The 23,690-nt window shown below is 40.3% G+C and overlaps 1 protein-coding gene across 1 annotated transcript in view; it reads left to right on the top strand.

The window, feature by feature from the left end:
* Window positions 1-1,033: 1,033 nt before the first annotated feature.
* The window catches only part of rtn1b (reticulon 1b), a 57,061-nt gene continuing 34,404 nt past the window's right edge, over window positions 1,034-23,690 (top strand). The window contains exon 1 of the mRNA XM_048206280.1: window positions 1,034-1,695. Coding sequence (XP_048062237.1) covers window positions 1,473-1,695 — 223 coding nt within the window. The 5' untranslated portion in view covers window positions 1,034-1,472. The remainder of the gene's footprint in view (window positions 1,696-23,690) is intronic.

The raw sequence follows: 23,690 nt of genomic DNA, 5'->3' as shown, positions 1-23,690 counted from the left end.
ATTTTATGATGTCATCATGTGGACTTCTTACAAAGTATTTTACAGTATTTAAAAAATACAAAAATACAAAACACTAAAGTATTTTGATACAAAATACAAAGCCATTTTCATCAACCCTATCAAATACAAACTACAAAATACTATTTTGTATTTGAAATACGTATTTGAAATACATGTATCATAAATACTGCCCATCCCTGATTGCATATATATGGTGCATAATAATAAAAGATGAGTAAATGAAAAAGAATCTTCATTGTAAATATCCATGGAGTTTACTGTGTATCTTTGTTATGAAAAATATGAACTTTCTTAGAAAAAAACGATGAAAGCTGTAGACATGAAAACTGTAGACATATATATATATATATATATATATATATATATATATAAACATGGATTTCAGGGGTCTTCAACCTCTGGCCCTCTGTGATTTTCCACCAATTATTGCTTGATCTCAAAGTAGCTTAAATAATGCATGTGAAAAATACAATATTAAGTTAATATCAGCCAAAGCTAAAGTTAAGAAACTAGCCTAAAGTTCTGCTAAATGTTTAATTTGTCCCTCCTGCATTACAATATGCTGCAAGCTTTGTGTAATGTGTAATGCGAACATCAAAACAAAGTATGTAAATCATAGACTGTATGTTAATATAGTACAATATGCATTTTATTACAGGTCAAAATTTAAATGCATGTAGGTAGGTAATCTTCAGCCTGATAAACTTGTATTAAAACTACCAAAACTACCAAATTAAAACTACCAAACTTTGCCTTAAAAAGGTCTACAGGAGTGGGGAACGTTGATCCTGAAGGGCCATTGTCCTCAGGATTACTAAAGTTACCGGCAGATGAGTGTTGGTTTTTTTTTTTTTTTTCAGGGTTGGAGCTAAACTCTGCAGGACAATGGCCCTCCAGGATCAACGTTCCCCTCACCCCTGGTCTACGGCCCCTCCTGCAGAATATCGCTGAAACCACTAGATGTCACTATTTCCTTAAAAAATGAACAAGACCCATGACTATGCAATAACAATCGAGTGTAACTTGTAGGACAACGGCAACGCTCAGATCCAAACTTAGTCGTTGTTGCGTTGCTTCACAATGTTTAAATGAAATTAATTTGAAATTTACTCTATAGAGCGAGTTTATTCGCTCAAACAACTCTAACAATTTTCCATCTTAATTCATTACCAGGTATCGAAAGTCTTATTTTATGCCCATTTCCAGCTCTGTGTGTTTAAATACTGCGTGCCACTATGAGCTCGAGGCACGGTGACGTCAGCGCCGAAACACTGAACTAAACAAGCCATTTTCAGCAGCGTGAGCCTCTGTCGGAGCGCTCGGCCTGTCCAAACCACTTCTGATAGTTATCTAGCGTCTGATCCGAGGAGTTCAACAGTGTTTTGCCTGCTTTTCTTGCGTCTGTGGCCGCGTCTCTCTGAAAAGCATCGCACACAGACGAGCGCTCAATAATGTCAGTGAAGCCGGAGGCAGGTTCGGAGGGAAGCTGGTACGGGGACGATTTTGAGGAAATCGATCGCTTTGGGAGTACCACTACCGCCCGGCGTGATGACTTGGGAGAGGAGAGGCAGATGAGAGACTGGGAGGACGAGTCAAGTGAAGAGAAACAGTTTTCCAGCCATCCCGAAAGCGACCGGCAACCGCTCCCTGTTGTCATGGAGACTGCTTCCACAGGTAATGTGATTTTGATCTACATCGTCATATATGCAATGCTTTGAACTACCTCAGTGTTTAACTTCTCTGTCGACCGGGGCCTTGTTATCAAACAGCAGATACCTTGGCTTACTGGCTCGCTTTGTCTGAAGTAGAAGTATGTTTTGTTAAAACGAGGTTGGACATTAAGGAACTTAACTGTTCTAGATTGTTTTAGCACTTTTGAGGAAGACATATTTGAGAAAATGTTATTCTTATTGCATTTACAACCCTCAACAGTCCGTTAGTAAATGATGAAATCATCCTTTCAAATTTAAGTAGATAAGATATAGGCTACCAAATAGGCTATAGTACATTTATTTATTTTAAAAGGTGTGCTTACACAGACAATCTAACAATTGGTTCCTCCCCAACTAGCCTATGTATTAAAATGCTTAATAAACGAAATATCACGGACTGTAATAAAATAATGTGTAACTACACGTTGTCATATGAACAACCAGTGAGTAACTGATTTAAATCTCAAGAGCCTTACAAGGTAATTCTTTGTTCATTTTGAGTCTATTCATTTAGTGACTGCTTCAGCTGATTCACAAGTGCTTTTGTTTCTTAAAAGAAAAGGCGTTCTGACAATATTATGTTACCTATACCAACACTATATTTTAATGTTTTTAATATAGGGTTTGGGGTAGGGCTGGAGCTTAGTGAAGCCTCACAACATATCACACATGAATGTTATGTTATAGTAGCACATTCTGATGAGTTATTATTTCTCTGTGAAGATGTGCTATCTCCATTTTTTTTTTACCCATTTCGTGCTGTCATATACATCTGACAGCTTATTTTGTGCCTCACAAAACATACCACCCATGTTTTAACTTGAAAAAGACTTTGCACAGATGGCACTTCTTGAGCAGGTAGCACAAATCGTCAGAAACATGTTTCATGAGGACTCTCCATTGACAATGGTTTTTGTACTGTACAAAGTGTATATTCTATCCCCCAAACCTAACCCTTGCAGAAAACATTATGCATTTTCACATTTTCAAAAAAACCTAATTTAGTATGATTTATAAGCTGTTTTCCTCAAGGGAGGAAAAAATGATTCGCAAGAATTTATTCACAAAAATTACTATATTAATCCAATATCTAAAAACTGAGGCCTCTGTTTGTCTCCATAAATCTATACCGGTTATTGTTTTTTAAAATTAAGTCTCGAATGAGACATATTTACCTGTGTACCGTGTTTGTGAGGCGTTGTATAACTCGCCCTCTTTCCCCTTCAACTATAGTTTTTTTTTGTCTGTTGTTATTATTCCATTGTGTCTCAGCTGCTTTTCAGACCAGACACTTTACAGTAACCTTTCAGGTCCTTTACTGCATAGAGATCAATACTTGACATTGCCATTTGAAAACCTCACAGGCGTGGATCGAAACTCTGTGTTATATGACATTATACTGCTAGGTAAGAGAAATTAATGGAAAGCAGAGCAATTCCGACTTTATCTTACTGAGATGAGATAGATTGTAGTTCCATGTTAATAAAGCCTCAGTTCAAAAATAGTCTGTAGACAATAAGATAAAAACATAAGACTTAAGTAATGGTAATACTATATGCAGTAGGATACTTTCCTTTGCTCCCATTTTCAGGTCGCTTAAACCAGATCTTTATGAAATTTAAAGATGTTTTCTTTTTCAATTTTAGGTTTAGACAAGTCTTTCTTTCTCTGTTTGATCTTAATGCTGTAGACTGGTGAGTGAGAGTGAGATTATGTAATAGTCTTTCTTGTGGGTATCACAGAAAGATAGAGAGGTTATCATTGGGTAACACGAAAATAACCTTATTATATGAGATATAATACAGTGAGCTAATGTGGAAATGGTTTTAGGTGGTAAGGGAAAAATAAATCGTCACAATGCAGGAGAAATAAAAGTGCTTTAACTGGAGTCTAATAGCTCTTAATTTGTTTATCCAAACAAAAGGACATTTTTAACATTTGTCACAATAAATTCAGTGTTCAGTGAGGTTTCTTGTGGCCACCATAGGAAATTCTCCTAACCTATGCATGTAAACACTTACTATGAACTAAATCATCTCAAATTAGTATATTAAACATTGTGAGTTTCTTTATAGATGCATCATGAGTGAGTCGCACAACATGTCTGAATCACCAGATTGACATTGACAAGTGGATGAAAATCAGAGTCCTGTGGTAAAATCCTCTTATCAGGCTGAATCTCTCATTAGCTGAATGACAGCCTAACCCAGAGCTTATTGAACCACAATACTGACTCTTAGAGGATGTGATACTTGCCTTTTTGATAACCAGTCATTAGATCACATTTTGAGCACAATGTTAATCTGTTAAAATGTTGAATGTTACATGAAATGAACCTGATTCTTTGGGTGAGATCACATTACACCTTTGACTTTTGATGAGACCATTTTAGGTTAGAGTTTGGCCATGCATTTGTACATGAATAATTTAGTGGCAGACGTGAAACATAACCTCTGACAGAATGCAATTAATGTGAATATATCATATCCTGTTTTTGATAAGTCAGAGGGGTTTTTTATACTGTTAATAATTCCACTAAGACTAATAATAACTTGATTCATACCAATATGCTAAAAATTTCTTAGGTTTTTCATCTAGCATTTGCCTGTGTTTTGAGTATTTTTTAACCTCATGATACAGTTAGATTTAAACTACTTGTTAAAGTTTGCTTCCTTGCAATGCAATACTTTACCAAGAATATATACAAACCTGATAGTTTGCTTCTTTGCTCAGTACTAGTAGTGAACTGAACCATGGCTACAGTAAGTAGAGAGTGCCTTGCATGTTTTCTGGGTTACTGGCAACACTATTTGATTTAGAACATATAATGAGCAATTATATATCATTTATAGGTTATGTACTGGAGAGACCCCACTGTGCTGTCAGTGGTACCAGAAATCAGAAATTCTTTGAGTTGTATTCTACAGCAGGCAGTTCATTGTTTTTAATGTCTTCACTTCAGTGAGTCATGATTCATTAGGGAAACTGGAATGCAAGTTCACTTTCTTCTTCACACACATACAGAAAGTGTTGTTAGTTGTGGAATATTGCATACACATCAAAAAGTACTAAGAACTATAACAAGATTAAAAGAATCCATTTTTCTTTTGTGGTAACACATGCGCTGCATTAACACTGCCACCGACTCAGCATTTGCTGTCATGATTTCAAAAATCTTTCACATTCTATTAATGATATGTTGATATTCTATAAAGGGATTCAATTGTATTATATAGTATACACATGTATTATATAGTATACACATAGCATGAGCAGTTATTTTTTATTTAAATTAAATTGTATATGTTCAAGATTTAAAGCAAAAACAGAATGAGTTTTCTGACTTTTGTTTTATGAAATTAAGCTATAATTATGCTGGAAGACAACTGCACAAACAAGAGCAGCAGACGGCCTGAATTAAAATGCAAAATTACACTCTATCAGTAGGTGGCGCAAATGGAACAGCAGCAATATAGCGTTTCCTTGTTTACTGCTGTACACAAAGCTTTACATTCAATATGTAAGGACTGAGGCGGAGCCCGACGGAGCTGGAGGGGTAGAGGGACGAACAGGCCTGTTATTCCATGGAGCAGGCAGAGTGACGTCTGACCAAGGCGGAGCAAGGAGGGACGAGGGAGCCCGGTAGAACAATATAGCATAGGGGAGTAAACCAGGGAGGAGCTGAGTAGGGCTGAAATGATTAGTCACCATTATCGACAACGTCAACAATAAAACATTGTCAACAAATATTTTTGTTTTCGAATAGTCTTTTGATCTCATGATCTTTTTGAAGGGCCTGCAATAACATGGTTTGACCAGTGGGGCGCTGTAGCGCAATACTGTAATGTGGCCCTCCCGGATCCAATAGAAGAAGACACGGCGCTTCAGAGTGCATAGTGCAAATGATGACGAACCTGTAAAATGTGGGAGTTTAACATAGCATAAAACATAACAAATATAATGTTTCGCATAACTACAAAAAAATGCTGTCATGCAGGGCCACCAACTCTTATTCAACTCACTGTTCTCATGCCACATGTCCATAGCAGAGCAAAGAGGACACAGACAACACACCGACAGATAAGACAGATCAGGTTACTTTTGATATAAAACAAAGTCTCAGCTTTTAAATTCTCTCAATTTTACTATGGGTATTTCAAACAATACATGTGGTTTTGGCGCACTTTAATGTGGCGTGACAGATCGCTATAGCGCCTCTTCCATCTTTTTTGATACTACAGCATGAAATAAACATGAATGAACATCAAAAAGTATGTTGAAAGATACAGTACAACTTACTGAAATTAATCCATCTCTAATGTAATCACTTAAAGGAACACTCCACTTTTTTTAAAATAGGCTCATTTTCCAACTCTCCTAGAGTTGAGTTTTACCGTTTTCGAATCCATTCAGCCGACCTCCGGGTCTGGCGGTACCACTTTTAGTATAGCTTAGCATAGTTCATTGAATCTGATGAGACCAATAGCATCTTGCTCAAAAAAAATTACCAAAGAGTTTCGATATTTTTCCTATTTAAAACTTGACTCTTGACTCTAGTTACATCGTGTACTAAGACCGACGGAAAATGAAAAGTGGTGATTTTCTAGACCGATATGGCTAGGAACTATACTCTCATTCCAGCGTAATAATCAAGGAACTCTGCTGCCGTACCATGGGTGCAGCAGGCGCAATGATATTACGCAGCGGCTGTGACCCCCTGTTTGCAAAGGGAGCGTGCTTTGCAACCATGGAGATTTGTGAGAGGCGCTGCGTAATATCACTGCGCCTGCTGCACCCATGGTACGGCAGCAAAGTTCCTTGATTATTACGCCAGAATGAGAGTATAGTTCCATATCGGCCTAGAAAATCGCAACTTTTCATTTTCCATCGGTCTTAGTACATGATGTAACTACAGAAGAGTCAAGTTTTAAATAGGAAAAAGATTGAAACTCTTTTTTGAGCGAGATGCTATTGGTCTCATCAGATTCAATGAACTATGCTAAGCTATGCTAAAAGTGGTACCGCCAGACTCGGAGATCGGCTGAATGGATTCGAAAACAGTAAAACTCAACTGTTTAACTCTAGGGGAGTTGGAAAAAGTGAAAAAAAGTGGAGTGTTCCTTTAATCAGAGTTTCAACGGCATAAAGATGTCAATAAAACAGCTTGCAAACAAGTATGTCACAAAATTTTACATTTATCTCAGGAAAGCCTTTCAATAACCATAAACTCTAAAAAAGAAGAATGAAATCTAGAGAGGAGCATTTTTTTTTCTTTTTTAAAAATGCACTATTACATATTCATATTGTAATCTCTTATTTAAAATGTTTTATTACAATTCCAATTACAATTTTATAAAAAACACAGTTCCAGTCATTGTAACAGTTGGACTATTGATGACTTCTGAGGAAGAAAGAAAACCTGAAGGTGTATTCAGTTGGCTCAAAATTAATTAAAAACAGTTTCAAAAGCTGAAGTGATTTCCTTGTTTTATTTATTAAAGTATAGGGAACCAGCGGAGGCAGGGTTGACTGACTGGAGAATCAGGGAAACATTCTCTTCCTATTCATCATTAGAAATACAGAGGCCAGCTGCAGCTCACCCTCAGTGGTGGGAGTGTGGACGGGGTCTTCCATACTTCCATAACCTCATACTCCACTAGCAATCCCACGGCGATACATGATGTTGCTGGCTCACGCCAGGTCAGACATTCTGTGGGGCTCAGGCTCTGGGGCGATGGTGGGTTCAGCACTTGTTTCTGGCATACTCATCGCAGCAGGCACTGGCTTTCCTTCTGTGGTGGGTTCTGGCATCATGTCCATGCAGCAGGGCGATGGCTGGCTGGGCTCTAGGTCTGGAGTGGGGCTGGTGATGTCCTCCTCAGCAAAAACAGTCTTTATTAAATCCACACAGAAAACATAAAAGATTGCAGGTGGAAACAATAAACACAACCACGTTTAACACTGACGATAGTGAACCAATGAACTTAGGAAACTCAGGGCTTAAAGGTGCCCTCGAATGAAAAATTGAATTTATCTTGGCATTGTTAAATAACAAGAGTTCAGTACATGGAAATTACATACAGTGAGTCTCAAACTCCATTGTTTCCTCCTTCTTATATAAATCTCATTTGTTTAAAAGACTTCCGAAGAACAGGCGAATCTCAACATAACACCGACTGTTACGTAACAGTCGGGGTGTACGCCCCCAATATTTGCATATGCCAGCCCACGTTTCCAACATTATAAAAGGCATTAGACAAGGGCAGCCAGTATTAACGTCTGGAGCTGCACACAGCCGAATCATCAGACTAGGTAAGCAAGAACAACAGCGAAAAATGGCAGGTGGAGCAATAATAACTGACATGATCCATGATAACATGATATTTTTAGTGATATTTGTAAACTGTCTTTCTAAATGTTTCGTTAGCATGTTGCTAATGTACTGTTAAATGTGGTTAAAGTTACCATTGTTTCTTACTGTATTCACGGAGACAAGAGCCGTCGCTATTTTCATTTTTAAACACTTGCAGTCTGTGTAATGCATAAACACAACTTCATTCTTTATAAATCTCTCCAACAGAGTAGCATTAGCCGTTAGCCACGGAGCACTATCAAACTCATTCAAAATCAGAAGTAAACAATATAACAGTATACAATACTCACATAATCTGACGCATGCATGCCGCATGCATGACGAACACTTTGTAAAGATCCATTTTGAGGGTTATATTAGCTGTGTAAACTTTAAGGCACTGTTCAAGGCAAGCGCGAGCTCTGTGGGCGTGGACCACGGGATTTGAAGGGGCCGCAGCATAAAATCTGCGCGTTTTTAATGATGCCCCAAAATAGGCAGTTAAAAAAATGTATTAAAAAAAATCTATGGGGTATTTTGATCTGAAACTTCACAGACACATTCAGGGGACACCTTAGACTTATATTACATCTTTTAAAAACATAATCTAGGGCACCTTTAAATACAAAAAGATAAAATGGAACAGGTGTGTAGAACTAACTACCAAGGAAACTAAAACAGAACAGACCATACATGTTACATTACCAAGCATTGTGGAATACCAACATAGGCAAAATTCAAGAAACATGCTTAATGGCCTAACATGGTGTGTATAGCCAATTTACTGTTTGTTGTGAAGAATGAATCTAAACACAGCAAGCATATTGCATAACAGACTAAAGTGATTATGTAAAAGGTCTTAGCATATGCTTATCTGTCCAGCTTTACAAGGTAGACAGATAATTATTGTGTCTTCTTTTTCCTTTTTCCTGTTCTTTATTTGTAATTAGGGCTGGGTATCAAGACCGATGTCCCGATTAGATTCAGATTCACAAGATCTCAATTTGATTTGGTTCTCAATTCTCGATTTGATTAAATAAAAAAATTTCACTGGCCCCACCACAAAAAAGTAATAAATAAATAAAATAGTTATTGTTTTTGACCCATGTAACCTTGTATTGTAATAAATAAGATTCAATACCATAGCTAAAACTAATATAAATTTCAAACATTATTAAAGACAAGTAAACAGTCATTAAAAAAAACAAATAATTAAACTACAAGCAATAGCACAAATACATAAATAAATAAATAAATAAATACAATAGAATAAAGATACAAGTGGAATAAACGGTGCTTTTCAGGTTTTTCAGATAGGTCTAACAGTAGTTTCCAGGTACAGAAATTTAATAAAGTATGTATCAAATGTAAAATAACACTGCATTGTCTATAAATTAAAAATAGATTGATCCTTATTAAAGTTACAAAAGTTATTCAGTCGAGCAGTGAATGATTTTTGTTTCTTTTGTTGTTTGATTAAAGGATTCATTTAATAATTTACTCACCCACTTGTCATCCAAGATGTTTATGTCTTTCTTTCTTCATGTTGAAAAGAAATTATGGTTTTTGAGGAAAACATTCCAGGATTTTTCTCCAAATAGTGGACTTCAAAGGCTACCAACGGGTTGAAGGTCCTAATTGCAGTTCCAGTGCAGCTTCAAAGGGCTCTACACGATCCCAGACAAGGAGTAAGGGTGTTATCTAGCAAAACGATCAGTCATTTTTTAAAATAAATTAAATTATATACTTTTTAAACACAAATGCTCGTCTTGCACTAGCTCTGCGATGCAGAGCTCATGTGTGTGCTTTCTGTGTGTGTGCTTTGGATATATGCACACACAAAACTTCTCACACAGCGCATGAGTACCAAATTGAGTTCTCTTTTGTGCTTTCTTGTGCTTGAATGTTTAAATTGGCAAGGCATAAAAATGCATGCAAATGATACATTTTCGTGACCATGCAGGACAAGCCTGATTGGGACAGTGACCATTCCTTCAATTGCTCGGAACGTTTTTCTTGCTGAAAGGTGCACCTGCATCCGCCATGTTAAGTACTGCAAATCCTCATCACGTGTATGTAATTGTGGGACATATTTGTGTTGCTTTTATAACCCCTGTCATACTTTCCCTCCTAGTCCTTTTGTCACTCTTGTTTATTAAGGAAACTTTGCAGTGTTGCTTCATCAGTGTCTTCCTGTGAAGATAGACCTGGCGCTGACCAGAAATAACACAGACTGCAGGAAGGAAGTCCTCACAATATACTTATCTTTCTAAGCTCAGTTAAAACTGTCAGAGCTGCATAGCTCAGGGAAAGTTATAGTTCTGCCCACCACAAAAGAATTATGTCTAGTCTGGTATTTAATATATATATATATATATATATATATATATATATATATATATATATATATATGGAGGAGGTGGAGGCCACTGACATTTTTTTCCCTACTCATCTTTTCTGACTGTTTTTCACTAGTTTTGCATTTGGCTAGGGTCAGTGTCACTACTGGTAGCATGAGGCGATACCTGGACCCTACAGAGGTTGCACAGGCAGTCCAACTCCTCCAGGATGGCACATCAATACGTGCCATTGCCAGAAGATTTGCTGTGTCTTCCAGCACAGTCTCAAGAGCATGGAGGAGATTCCAGGAGAGAGGCAGTTACTATAGGAGAGCTGGACAGGGCTGTAGAAGGTTCTTAACCCATCAGCAAGACCGGTATCTGCTCCTTTGTGCAAGGAGGAAAAGGATAAGCACTGCCAGAGCCCTACAAAATAATCTCCAGCAGGCCACAGGTGTGAATGTCTCTGACCAAACAATCGGAAACGGACTTGATGAAAGTAGCCTGAGGGCCCGACATCCTCTAGTGGGCCCTGTGCTCACTGCCCGGCACCGTGGAGCTCGATAGGCATTTGCCATTGAACACCAGAATTGGCAGGTCCACCAATGGCGCCCTGTGCTTTTCACAGATGAGAGCTGGAGAAGCCGTTGAGAACGTTATGCTGCCTGTAACATTGTTCAGCATGATCGGTTTGGTGGTGGGTCAGTGATGGTCTGGGGAGGCATATCCATGGAGGACACACAGACCTCTACAGGTTAGACCAGGGATGGACAACTTCGATAGTGACGAGGGCCAACATTTTTTATCCTTAATAACATGAAGTCTTTGAATTCAGTCCTCTGTAGGTTGAGAATTTTCGTTTCCATCAAACGATGTGGCATCCTTTCGTTCCTAACACATTACCCAGTCCATACCAGTATAGATATCCAGCATGATATTTTTCCCCATTGAGATCTGATGTGATTTCCTTTAATTTCCTTTAAGTGTTCCTTTAATTTTTTGAGCAGTGCATGTGTAATGAGGCAGCAGACTCGGGGAGATCCATTTGCAGCTTTATTACAAGATCGTGGTCGTACAGGCAGGGGTTAGACAACAGCAACAGCAATGTAGTAGGCAAGACAGAATCAGAGACAATACCAGACAGTAGATCAGTACGGGCGGCAGACAATACAAGAGTAATCAGAATCCAGGCAGAATGGTCACAAGGCAGGCGGCAGGCAGAATACAGAGGTTCAGGGCAGTCCAAGGTCATACACGGGATAAACAAGACACAGGGGAAAACGCTCAGAAATGTATGCATAGCAAAACAAGACTTCGCGAAGCATGAAGGGATCAGAGAGTCATTTATAGTCCATGGGATGAGCAGCAGGTGTGAGATTGGGCGGTGTGTAATCAGTCCAGGTACGTGGTGTGGGAAATGTAGTCCATGAAATGACTAGTACTCCGGTGATGGCGCCCTCAGGTGGCGATCGGAGGGAGCCACAGAGACCGTTTCTGTGACAGAGTCCCCTCCCTGCGAGCGGCTCCTGAAGCTAGGAGGTGATCGACGCCGGGGTCTTTCACGGGGACAAGGGGCCGGACGCTCCGGGTGGGTCCTGTGGAATTCAGCGATGAAATTGGGGTCCAGTATATCGTCAGTATTGACCCAGGACCATTCCTCCGGGCCGAACCCCTCCCAGTCCACTAAGTACTGCAGTATTCTGCCCCGGCGTCTGGAGTCCAGGAGCTCATGAACCTGATAAACCTCCTCGCCTTCGATGATGATTGGAGGGGGTCTCTGACCACGGGTCTCCTCTAGGATCTCCTCTCCTCTCGGACCACCTGCGGGCTTAAGCAAAGAAACATGGAATGTGGGTGAGATACGGTATTCTGGGGGTAGTGCTAAACGATAGGATACTGGGGTGATTTGTCGTGTGATTTTGAATGGACCCACGTACCTGGGACTTAATTTCTTGCAGGGTAAGCGAAGACGGAGATCCCTGGTGGAGAGCCATACCCATTGGCCTGGTCTGTAATTAGGTTGTGGGCGGCGATTGCGATCAGCCTGATCCTTTGAACGTCTTACTGCCCTCTGCAGATGCACATGAGCCTCATTCCAAACCTCTTCGCTACGTTGCAGCCATTGATCGACGGCAGGTAAGTCTGTGGGTTCTCCGGACCAAGGGAAGAGAGGTGGTTGATATCCCAAGACACATTTGAAAGGGGAGATGCCCGTAGCGGGTTTGTGCAGAGAATTTTGTGCGTACTCAGCCGAGAAGAGGTACCGACTCCAGTCAGCCTGGTTCTGATGGCAGTATGATCGTAGATAGTGGATAAGTTCTTGGTTAAGTATCTCTGCTTGTCCATTGGCCTCAGGGTGGTAGCCAGATGTCAAGCTGATATTTACGTTCAGTTTTTGGAAGAAAGCTGCCCATAGACGTGATGTGAATTGAGGTCCCCGATCTGAGACAATGTCTTCAGGTAAGCCATAGAAGCGGAATACAAAGTTGCAGAGGTGCTCAGCGGTCTCCAAGGCTGTGGGGAGTTTGGGCAATGGGATGAAGCTGCAAGACTTAGAGAAGCAGTCAACAATGGTGTGTATTGTGGTATGTCCATGTGAATTGGGCAGGTCAGTAATGAAGTCTACAGCAATGTGGGACCATGGACGCTGTGGAATGGGGAGTGGTTGTAATAGACCGGCAGGTGATTGACGGGACGACTTGGTAGTTTGACAAATGATGCAGTTATGAATGAATGTGATGACATCTGTAGAGAGAGATGGCCACCACAGAACCGGTTGGACACGAGGTGGGTGCTCACTGCGATGCCTGGATGCCCGGCGCTGGGTGCGGCATGCACTTCTTGTATTACCCGTTGACGAAGAGAGGCTGGTACGTAAGTATGAGTAGCTGGGCAGTCGGTTGGTGGAGGCTCGTCCTGCTGTGCTTCGGCGATTTCTGACATGATATCCCACTGGTGCGAGTATTATTGAGGAGGGTATGATAGGTTCGTTGGATGGCGGATTGGCACAGGATTCGAACTGCCAAGAAAGAGCATCTGCCTTTGTGTTCTTGGATCCGGGTCGATACGTGACTGTGAATTGGAACCGAGTGAAGAACAATGCCCACCTGGCCTGGCGGTGGTTGAGACGTTTGGCGGATTTCAGGTATTCAAGATTGCGGTGATCGGTCAGCACAGTGAATGGATGTTTACTCCCCTCCAACCAATGCCGCCACTGTTCCATTGCTGCCTTCTTGGCCAGCAGTTCACGATCCCCGACATCATAATTTTGCTCAGGAGGGGTGAGTTTGCGTGAGTAATAAGCGCATGGATACAACTTAGAAGGATTGCCCTGTCTCTGAGAGAGAATCGCTCCAATTCCTGTACTGGAGGCGTCTACTTCCACAATGAACTCTCATTCAGGGTCGGGGTGATGCAGAATGGGTGCTGTAGAGAACAGATCTTTTAGTCTTTGAAATGCTGCTGTAGATGCATGTGACCAGACCAGTTGGGTGCCTGCTTTTCTGAGCATGGAGGTGAGCGGAGCTGCAGTCAGACTGAAGTTGCGAATGAACCTTCGGTAGAAGTTAGCAAACCCCAGGAAACGTTGTAGTTCCTTCACTGTGGATGGACGAGGCCACTTTAACACTGCCTGAACCTTGCTGTCGTCCATGGCAACGCCCTCCGCACTGATGATGTATCCTAAGAATGACGTGGAAGTCTGATGGAATTCACATTTTTCGAGTTTGGCATAAAGTTGATGATTAATGAGTCTTTGGAGAACAGATCGTACATGTTGAACATGCTCGGGGTAGTTCTCTGAGAAGATCAGAATATCATCGATGTAGACAATCACCCATCTATTTAGCATGTCACAGAAGACGTCATTAATGAATGCTTAGAACACTGAAGGACTATCGACCAGCCCGAAGGGCATAACCCGGTATTCATAGTGCCCGGATGTAGTGGAGAAGGCGGTCTTCCATTCGTCCCCCTCCCGTATGCGGATGAGATTATAGGCGCTGCGAAGGTCGAGCTTGGTGAAGAACCGGGCTGTGCGTAGTTGTTCCAAAGTGGAGGGGACCAAAGGCAGGGGATACTGGAACTTCACTGTGATGTCGTTGAGCCCACGATAATCTATACAGGGTCTCAGACCTCCATCCTTTTTTTAACAAAGAAGAAACCTGCTGATGCTGGTGACATAGAGGGTTGAATGAAGCCCTTAGCCAGCTCTTCCTCGATATACTTCCTCATTGCCTCTGACTCTGGTTGGGATAGTGGGAATATACACCCCCTGGGGGGCGTAGAGCCAGGGATCAGCTCGATTGCACAGTCGCTGGTGCGATGAGGAGGAAGCTGAGAAGCTTTGGATTGACTGAATGCTTCCACAAGATCATGATAGTCAGCGGGCAGTTTGTCGTGGGGAGAGATGATGAAGGGTGAGATTTTGTGGGATTCTGGACGTGTGGGAGCCTGGATACAAGTTTGATGACAATACTCCGACCAGTGGGTAATTTGATTGCCCGACCAGGAAATCTGTGGGTTATGTTGTCTGAGCCATGGAGAACCGAGAATGAGGGGGTGCCGTGGAGATTTTATAAGGAAAAATCGTATAGATTCCCTATGCAGAGATCCGATCTGTAAAGTGATGTCATCACTGGTGTAGCGAACCCGTCCAGTCCCTAGAGGGCGTCCGTCTAGCGCCGCCACTGACAACACAGAATTGCATGGGATTAGTGGAAAGCCGTGGGCTTGTGCAAAATCCAGGTCCATGAAATTGCCTGCAGCACCAGAATCTATCATAGCCTCGGTCTGAATTATTCCCCTCCTGATACAACAGCATAGCTGTAATTACGATGTTAGAGGAATTAGAATTTACACTCACCGCAGAAGCACCTCGACTGGTGGGTCTCGTTGGGCAGGAGGCACGCATATGGCCCGGCTGGCCACAATACAGACACAGGTGCTGTTGCATGCGTCTGTCTCTCTCCTCCAGAGTCAGGTGAGTGGTGCCGACTTGCATGGGTTCAGGTTCACTGAGAGAAGTTGTGGTGGCAGGAAATGACAGTGTCTTTTTACTGGAGTGCCTCGATCTGATTAAATTGTCTATGCGGATGGCTAGATCGATAAATCCGTTCAAATTCCTCCCCTCGTCACGGCAAGCCAGTTCAGATTGTAGCTCTGCGTTTAACCCTTTGCGGAATAGAAGCTTGAGGGTGTCCTCGACCCAGGATGTTTGTGCAGCTAGGGTGCGGAAGGTGAGTGCATATTCCGCTGCGGTCTGTCTGTCCTGACAAAGTGTCAGAAGAAGCTCACCCACCTCCTTTCCTCCCTCGGCGTGTTCAAAGACCTCGCGGAAGCACTGTAGGAAAGATTCGAGGGTGGAGTGCGAGGTTCACCCATTAATCCACACGGTAGTAGCCCATTCCAGCGCCTTTCCAGTTAAGAGCGAGCAGATGAAAGCGATGCGACTCTCTTCGGTGGGATACAGTACAGGTTGTTGCGAGATGAACAGGGAGCACTGGAGAAGAAAGCCCTTACATTTCGCTGGGGAGCCATCATATTTCTCGGGGAATACGAGGCGTGGCTACTTGTGGTGTTCTGGATCGGAGCGGCAGATGCAGGTGGCGTGGCTAATGGCGGACTCAACTCGGTGGGCGCGACACGCATACTCTGCAGCGTCTTTACTAGTTCCTCGGTGATAGAGGTAAGCCGTGTGAGCTGCTGTTGATGCACGGCTAATACACTGGCCTGCGTGGTACGCTTAGTGGTTAGACGATGTACCGCTGCTGGACCGTGATCTGCCGAAGTCTTCTGTAACGAGGCAGCAGACTCGGGGAGATCCATTTGCAGCTTTATTACAAGATCGTGGTCGTACAGGCAGGGGTCAGACAACAGCAATAGCAATGTAGAAGGCAAGACAGAATCAGAGACAATACCAGGCAGTAGATCAGGACGGGCGGCAGACAATACAAGAGTAATCAGAATCCAGGCAGAATGGTCACAAGGCAGGCGGCAGGCAGAGTACAGAGGTTCAGGGCAGTCCAAGGTCATACACGGGAATAAACAAGACACAGGGGAAAACACTCAGAAATGTATGCATAGCAAAACAAGATTTCGCAAAGCATGAAGGGATCAGAGAGTCATTCATAGTCCATGGGATGAGCAGCAGGTGTGAGAGTGGGTGGTGTGTAATCAGTCCAGGTACGTGGTGTGGGAAATGTAGTCCATGAAATGACTAGTACTCCGGTGATGGCGCCCTCAGGTGGCGATTGGAGGGAGCCACAGAGACCGTTTCTGTGACAGTATGTATATATCAAAATCTGCTAATGGGTAATTAAATGTAACAAATCATGTAAAAAATCATCTTTTTTTGGAAAATTGAACATTTTATCAAACTTTATTTTATTGCCTTAATCTTTTAAACAATTAAGAAGATGGTGATTAAAACTACATGTTATAAAAATCACCTGTCAAGTTTCTAATATATATTACTTCAGTATATGAGTGTCAAATTGGACGACATATCAAGATCACTCATTTAACAGTTCATCTATTGCTAAAATTATGAAAAAAGGATCAGTCAAGAATAGAAAATTATTGAAAATATTTAAATCAGGAATCTCAGAATCAGAATGAGTAGTTTATGCATAAAAATTTGTCAAAATCAACATGTTGAACAATGTTCACTAACCTTGCAAAGTTTTTCAGCTGAATTGGCATTTATTCTCTTTAGCATGCAGTGTAAAGTATTTCACTAAGATCCTTGATCATTCCAATTCAATTTCAGTGAGTGAAGAACAACATTATACTCATGTGTGTTATGTATTATGTAGGCTATGTTATCTTCTCTGGCAGACAGCATGTTGAAGCCCCTCGGGCCACCATTTTCAGCCTCTTCTCAGAAAGCAATTGTAATGTAGTTCGTAGATACGGGAAGGAGGAGGCGGGAACCGGCAAACGTTAAACACAACTTTAATATAAATATTCAAATATAAATCGAAAGTAAAATGCCGGCAGTTCCTCATGGACAACTGCCGGCTATACAAACATAACAAAACATAAAATAAAATCCAGCCCTTGTCCTTCACTGTCGTCGCTCCCCTTTTATGCTTCTGGAGTTCCTCCATGAGAGACTCGAGACCGGTGCAACGTGCAGCTGATGCTCGTTAACACTCGCGCCGTTACCTCACGGCTCTCGCCCGCCCTGCTCGTCACAGCGATGATGTAGTCAAAACGTCTGGTACTGTGGATTTTCCAGAGAATGTGTGTACTCGCTGGACCTCTGCTTCTCGTAAATAATACTGTGTATTGTGAACATTATATTTTGACAGACATCGATGCCATTAGTTTCAAATTATGTGGATTTGAAAACAGATGGATTGCAAGGTAATAATTATTTATTTCTTAGCTAGCAAGTATTCATTGAAGTGATTGATGCCCATGAGTGTGTTGTGGTGATGATTTGGTGAAGTTTTTGAAGAACGTGATAACATACACTTTAGCATTTAAAAAAAAGTTTTTACTTACTTAATACTGAAATAATATTCTTCAAAAGAGTGTACTTAGGTGCGAACTGGATGTTATGTTCAAATGCATATCGAATTCAATTAGCAGAACTTTAGAGTGATTTTTTTTTTTACTTAAGTAGGACTTAAGTAGGCCTACATCATTGTATGTAATTTCATAATTACTTATATTATCTAAATATAGACAATAGGACTAAAAGTGTATTTCCAAAAGTACTGACAAGCATTTATAGTAAACTGAAATATACTTATATAATATTTAATATTTATATATTGTTAGTCGGTGTGACCTTTTATAGTACACCTTTTAACCCTATGCTTTTTCAGGTAGGGTAAGGAAGTCAAATCTAGCCTAAACCATAAAGTACTCACCTGCCGGCTGGTTGAAGTCCTTCAGGAATGACGTAAAAGACTACCTTGCGGTTGTTATTTATCAAGGCTCAGTTTGTAGTTATAAGTAAAGTCTCACGGAAGGCAAACATAACAGTAAAATATCTCTTTTATTGGTTACAATACAAAGCAGTTAATGCAAACTAAAACAAAATAAAACTTAAATCAGCTTAAGCTAAAAAGCTCTATAACCATAGCTTTACCCAGCAATATTGGAGATGCTGTTAAACTCCCCTCGTTAGGGTATCAGGCGTTCTTCTACGCTTAATACAGGCAGCATCTGAGGAGGCCTTTTACTCCTCAGACTTTTATACTACTTTTTGGGAAATTCCAACTTCATATTACTCATCAATTGATAAATGCCTATGATCCAATTTTCCTGCTGTAGGCGTATCAGTCTCTGTATCTCTTGCTTACTAAGACGGATGTCCTTCTATTGTTGACTACTCTGTCGTCTTCTTCTAGCACTCTTCCTCTTCTTCACCGAAGTCTTCACTGGCTCGCCTCCTCTTGAGGTTGCAACACACTCTCTTCATCCTCATGTGCCTTCTTGTTAACCTTTCAGGTTGGTTACAATCAGTTCATGAACTTCAACTTTCACAAGATTCTGCACATTTCATCTTATCTCCATTACACCAGAATGCAACATCACTCTGTTGCAGTTTGCACAACATAGCATTTTTTGCATGCATATTTGGTATTACTCTAAAGTAGATAACAATCATAGCAATCATTAATATATGGCAGTAAATCAAAAAAATATCATAGTAAAGCAATCATTAATATATGGCAGTAAATCAAAAACAAGCAAATATCATATCAAATAAATGGCAATATCAACATCAAAATCCAAAACAATATCATGTCAATTCTTTTGAAACTTGTATGTATTTAAATATAGACTATATATGTATTTATATATTTCTATAGTTTATTTCAGTAGTTTATATTATCTGCAAGTATAGTTTTATTAAAAATATAGTATTAAGATTTGAAGAAAACATTCAGTCCAATTAAGCTCACATCTTTTTACAAGGGGGCCTAAAGTAGTCAAGCTCCTCTTATAAATTAGCATTATATATTTTAAACCACTTGATACACATGCCCATATGAGTTTTTCCACAAGAGTCCTTTACTACAACAAGATTTTTAACAAGATATTTATATTAAATATAATATAAATAAATATACATATGCCACTATATGTCAGTAGCCCTGCTCTTAGCATTTATTGACCTGTTTTGCCTACTTTTTTTAAGTTAATCCATTAGATATATGCAACACTAGGCAGTGAAATGTTATTTGAGCAATATAGTGTTGTAAGTCTTAGATCTATTCATTAACTTACGCTGTGGATCCTGCTAATTCCCCACTAAGTTCTTTGAGGTTTAAACAGAGGAGTGCTTAGCTTTCATGCATTAGTGTTAGCGCCATGGCTAATGCCTGACTCTTACCCAACACCTTGTCAGAACATGAGATTTACTCTGAGCTCCAGCACCTGTTCCAACAAAACCTAATAAACACATCATCTTCATCTTCAGAACACAAATTAAGATATTTTTGATAAAATCCGATGGCTTAGTGAGTACTCCATTGCCAGCAAGATAATTAACACTTTCATTGCCCAGAAAGGTACTAAAGATGTATTTAAAACAGTTCATGAGACTACATTGGTTCAACCTTAATGTTATGAAGCAATGAGAATACTTAACTTTTTGTGCGCCAAAAAAACAAATTAACGACTTTATTCAACAATATCTAGTGATGGACGATTTCAAAACACTGCTTCATGAAGCTTCGAAGCTTTACAAATCTTTTGTTTCGAAACAGTAGTTCGGAGCGCGTGTCAAACTGGCAAAGTCACGTGATTTCAGTAAACGAGGCTTCATTACGTCATAAGTGTTTCGAAATTTCAATGGTTCACCACTGGGGAGCGTGACTTTGGCATGAAGCAGTGTTTTGAAATTGCCCATCACTAGATATTGTTGAATAAAGTCATTATTTTGTTTTTTGGTGCATAAAAAGTATTCTCGTCGCTTCATAACATTAAGGTTGAACCACTGTAGTCACATTAATTGTTTTAAATACGTCTTTAGTAGCTTTCAGGGCATTGAAAGTGTTAATTGTCTTGCTGGCAATGGAGTCCTCACTGAGTCATCGGATTTTATGAAAAATAAATTGTGTTCATTTGTGTTCAGAAGATGAACGAAGGTCTTACGGGTATGGAACGACATGAGGGTGAATCATTAATGACAGAATTTTCATTTTTTAAATTGTCAATGGCTTGAAAACGCATGCAAATGATAAACTTTCGTGACCATGCAGGACTAGCCTGAATAGGACAGTGACCGTTCTTTCAACTGCTCGGAACGTCTTTCATGTTGAAAGGCGCACCTGCATCTGCCATGTTAAGCACTGCAAATCCTAATCACGTGCATTTATTTGTGGGACACTCATGGAGTGTTTTAAAGGATAATATCTTCCATCGACAAATGACCACACTGGAAAACACTGTAAATGACTAGTTTAGAACAGAGAAACATCTGAATGCTTGAGTTGGAGAACTAACAGTGTAATGGGGTTTGTTAGGAGCAACAAATTTTATATGTCTGTTTTTCAAAATCCAAGCATTGTCTTTGTACAGGTGAAACACAGTTTAGTAACAGGGACTCTAAATGAAAGATCAGCACTTAAGGCCACCATGTGTTCTCGCTATCTGTGTGTTTTTGAGAGGATGAGTCATAGCTTGCATACTGTTAAATGTTGAGGGTGAGAGGTGTGGGCTGAAGGATGGTGTGGTGTGAACACTGATCTGCCCTCACATACAGAAACATTTCTGTGACATTCCTGTGACAGTTGCTGAGATGATTCTATCTTTATATAGTTTGCAGGTTTTAAGGTTACTATCAGTTCATTTGGTGTGTTTCTTAAAAATGTAATAAAGGGTGTGAGTTGATGTGGTTTTTGTTTTTGATGAATCAATGTCTCTCTTCTCTCTCTGCACTTTTTTCATATATCTTCACACTTCTTAGCTACTGATGGTTAAAAATAGAGTCCCAATGGAGTCATTTTGCCCAGTGAATGTAGGGCAGTACAGAGACAGAGGCACAGGATCTCTGATGGAGTGGGGTCACGTTAGCATTGCAATTTACAGTCATGGAATTATTCCATCTTTTCACCTCTCTCCTCCTCTCCATCTGTTCATTCATCCATTCACTTATAGCATGATCAGATTCAGTGATAGTGCTGCTAATGCAAATGTTTTGAAAGACATAGAGATAATTCAAGGTTTACCATTTAATCATTAATATATTTAATTATTATCTTTGGGATAGTTCACCCAAAGATAAAATCTGTCATCATTTACTCAACCTCAAGTTGAACTAGGTAAATTTTCCCTAGCCAGCCAGCACCAGCATTTTTGATCATTTTCACAAAAGTTTCATGCCCCCCAGAATATATTGTTGTATGAATATTTAAACATGCAATATATCAAAAGAAAGAACAAACCATCTGCTTTTAAAGGGATAGTTCACCAAAAAATGAAAATGGTGTCATCACTTACTCACCATCAAGTTGATACAAACCTGTATGAATTTCTTTCATCTGTTGAACACAAAATAAGATATTTTAAAGAATGTTAGTAATCAAACAGTTGATGGTAGCCATTGACTTCCATAGTAGAAAAAAATAATACATATACAGTGGGTACGGAAAGTATTCAGACCCCCTTACATTTTTCGCTCTTTGTTACATTTCAGCCATTTGCTAAAATCATTTAAGTTCATTTTTTTTCCCTCATTAATGTACACACAGCACCCCATATTGACAGAAAAACACAGAATTGTTGACATTTTTGCAGATTTATTAAAAAAGAAAAACTGAAATATCACATGGTCCTAAGTATTCAGACCCTTTGCTGTGACACTCATATGTTTAACTCAGGTGCTGTCCATTTCTTCTGATCATCCTTGAATGGTTCTACACCTTCATTTGAGTCCAGCTGTGTTTGATTATACTGATTGGACTTGATTAGGAAAGCCACACATCTGTCTATATAAGACCTTACAGCTCACAGTGCATGTCAGAGCAAATGAGAATCATGAGGTCAAAGGAACTGCCTGAAGAGCTCAGAGACAGAATTGTGGCAAGGCACAGATCTGGCCAAGGTTACAAAAAAAATTCTGCTGCACTTAAGGTTCCTAAGAGCACAGTGGCCTCCATAATCCTTAAATGGAAGACATTTGGGACAACCAGAACCCTTCCTAGAGCTGGCCGTCCAGCCAAACTGAGCTATTGGGGGAGAAGAGCCTTGATGAGGGAGGTAAAGAAGAACTCAAAGATCACTGTGGCTGAGCTCCAGAGATGCAGTCGGGAAATGAGGAAAAAGTTGTAGAAAGTTAACCATCACTGCAGCCCTCCACCAGTCGGGGCTTTATGGCAGAGTGGCCTGACAGAAGCCTCTCCTCAGTGCAAGACACATGAAAGCCTGCATGGAGTTTGCTAAAAAACACCTGAAGGACTCCAAGATGGTGAGAAATAAGATTCTCTGGTCTGATGAGACCAAGATAGAACTTTTTGGCCTTAATTCTAAGCGGTATATGTGGAGAAAACCAGGCACTGCTCATCACCTGTCCAATACAGTCCCAGCAGTGAAGCATGGTGGTGGCAGCATCATGCTGTGGGGGTGTTTTTCAGCTGCAGGGACAGGAAGACTGGTTGCAATCGAGGGAAAGATGAATGCGGCCAAGTACAGTGATATCCTGGACGAAAACCTTCTCCAGAGTGCTCAGGACCTCAGACTGGGCCGAAGGTTTACCTTCCACCAAAAAGACAATGACCCTAAGCACACAGCTAAAATAACAAAGGAGTGGCTTCACAACTGCAAATCTGCAAAATCTGCAAAAATGTCAACAATTCTGTGTTTTTCTGTCAATATGGGGTGCTGTGTGTACATTAATGACGGAAAAAAATAAACTTAAATGATTTTAGCGAATGGCTGCAATATAACAAAGAGTGAAAAGTTTAAGGGGGTCTGAATACTTTCCGTACCCACTGTACATATTAAAAAAATACAACATTCTTTAAAATATATTCTTTTATGTTCAACAGAAGAAAGAAACTCATATAGGTTTGGAACAACATGAGGGAGAGTAAGTGATGACAAAAATTAAAATTTTGGGTTAACTATCCCTTTAAACAACAACAACAAAAAAATAATTTTATTCTAGCTTCATGCATTCTTTTTATCAACATTTGAATATGGGTAAGTTTCATAAAAAAAGCAACGTTTTGCAAAAAGCTGAGAAAATCACGTTTTTGTCAAAGATTACATCTGGATCGGATTCACAACGATGATCAACACATA

Source organism: Megalobrama amblycephala, linkage group LG11 (assembly GCF_018812025.1).
Source record: "Megalobrama amblycephala isolate DHTTF-2021 linkage group LG11, ASM1881202v1, whole genome shotgun sequence".
In the NCBI taxonomy this organism is placed as follows: domain Eukaryota; kingdom Metazoa; phylum Chordata; class Actinopteri; order Cypriniformes; family Xenocyprididae; genus Megalobrama; species Megalobrama amblycephala.
This window is presented reverse-complemented; position numbering and strand designations above follow the sequence as displayed.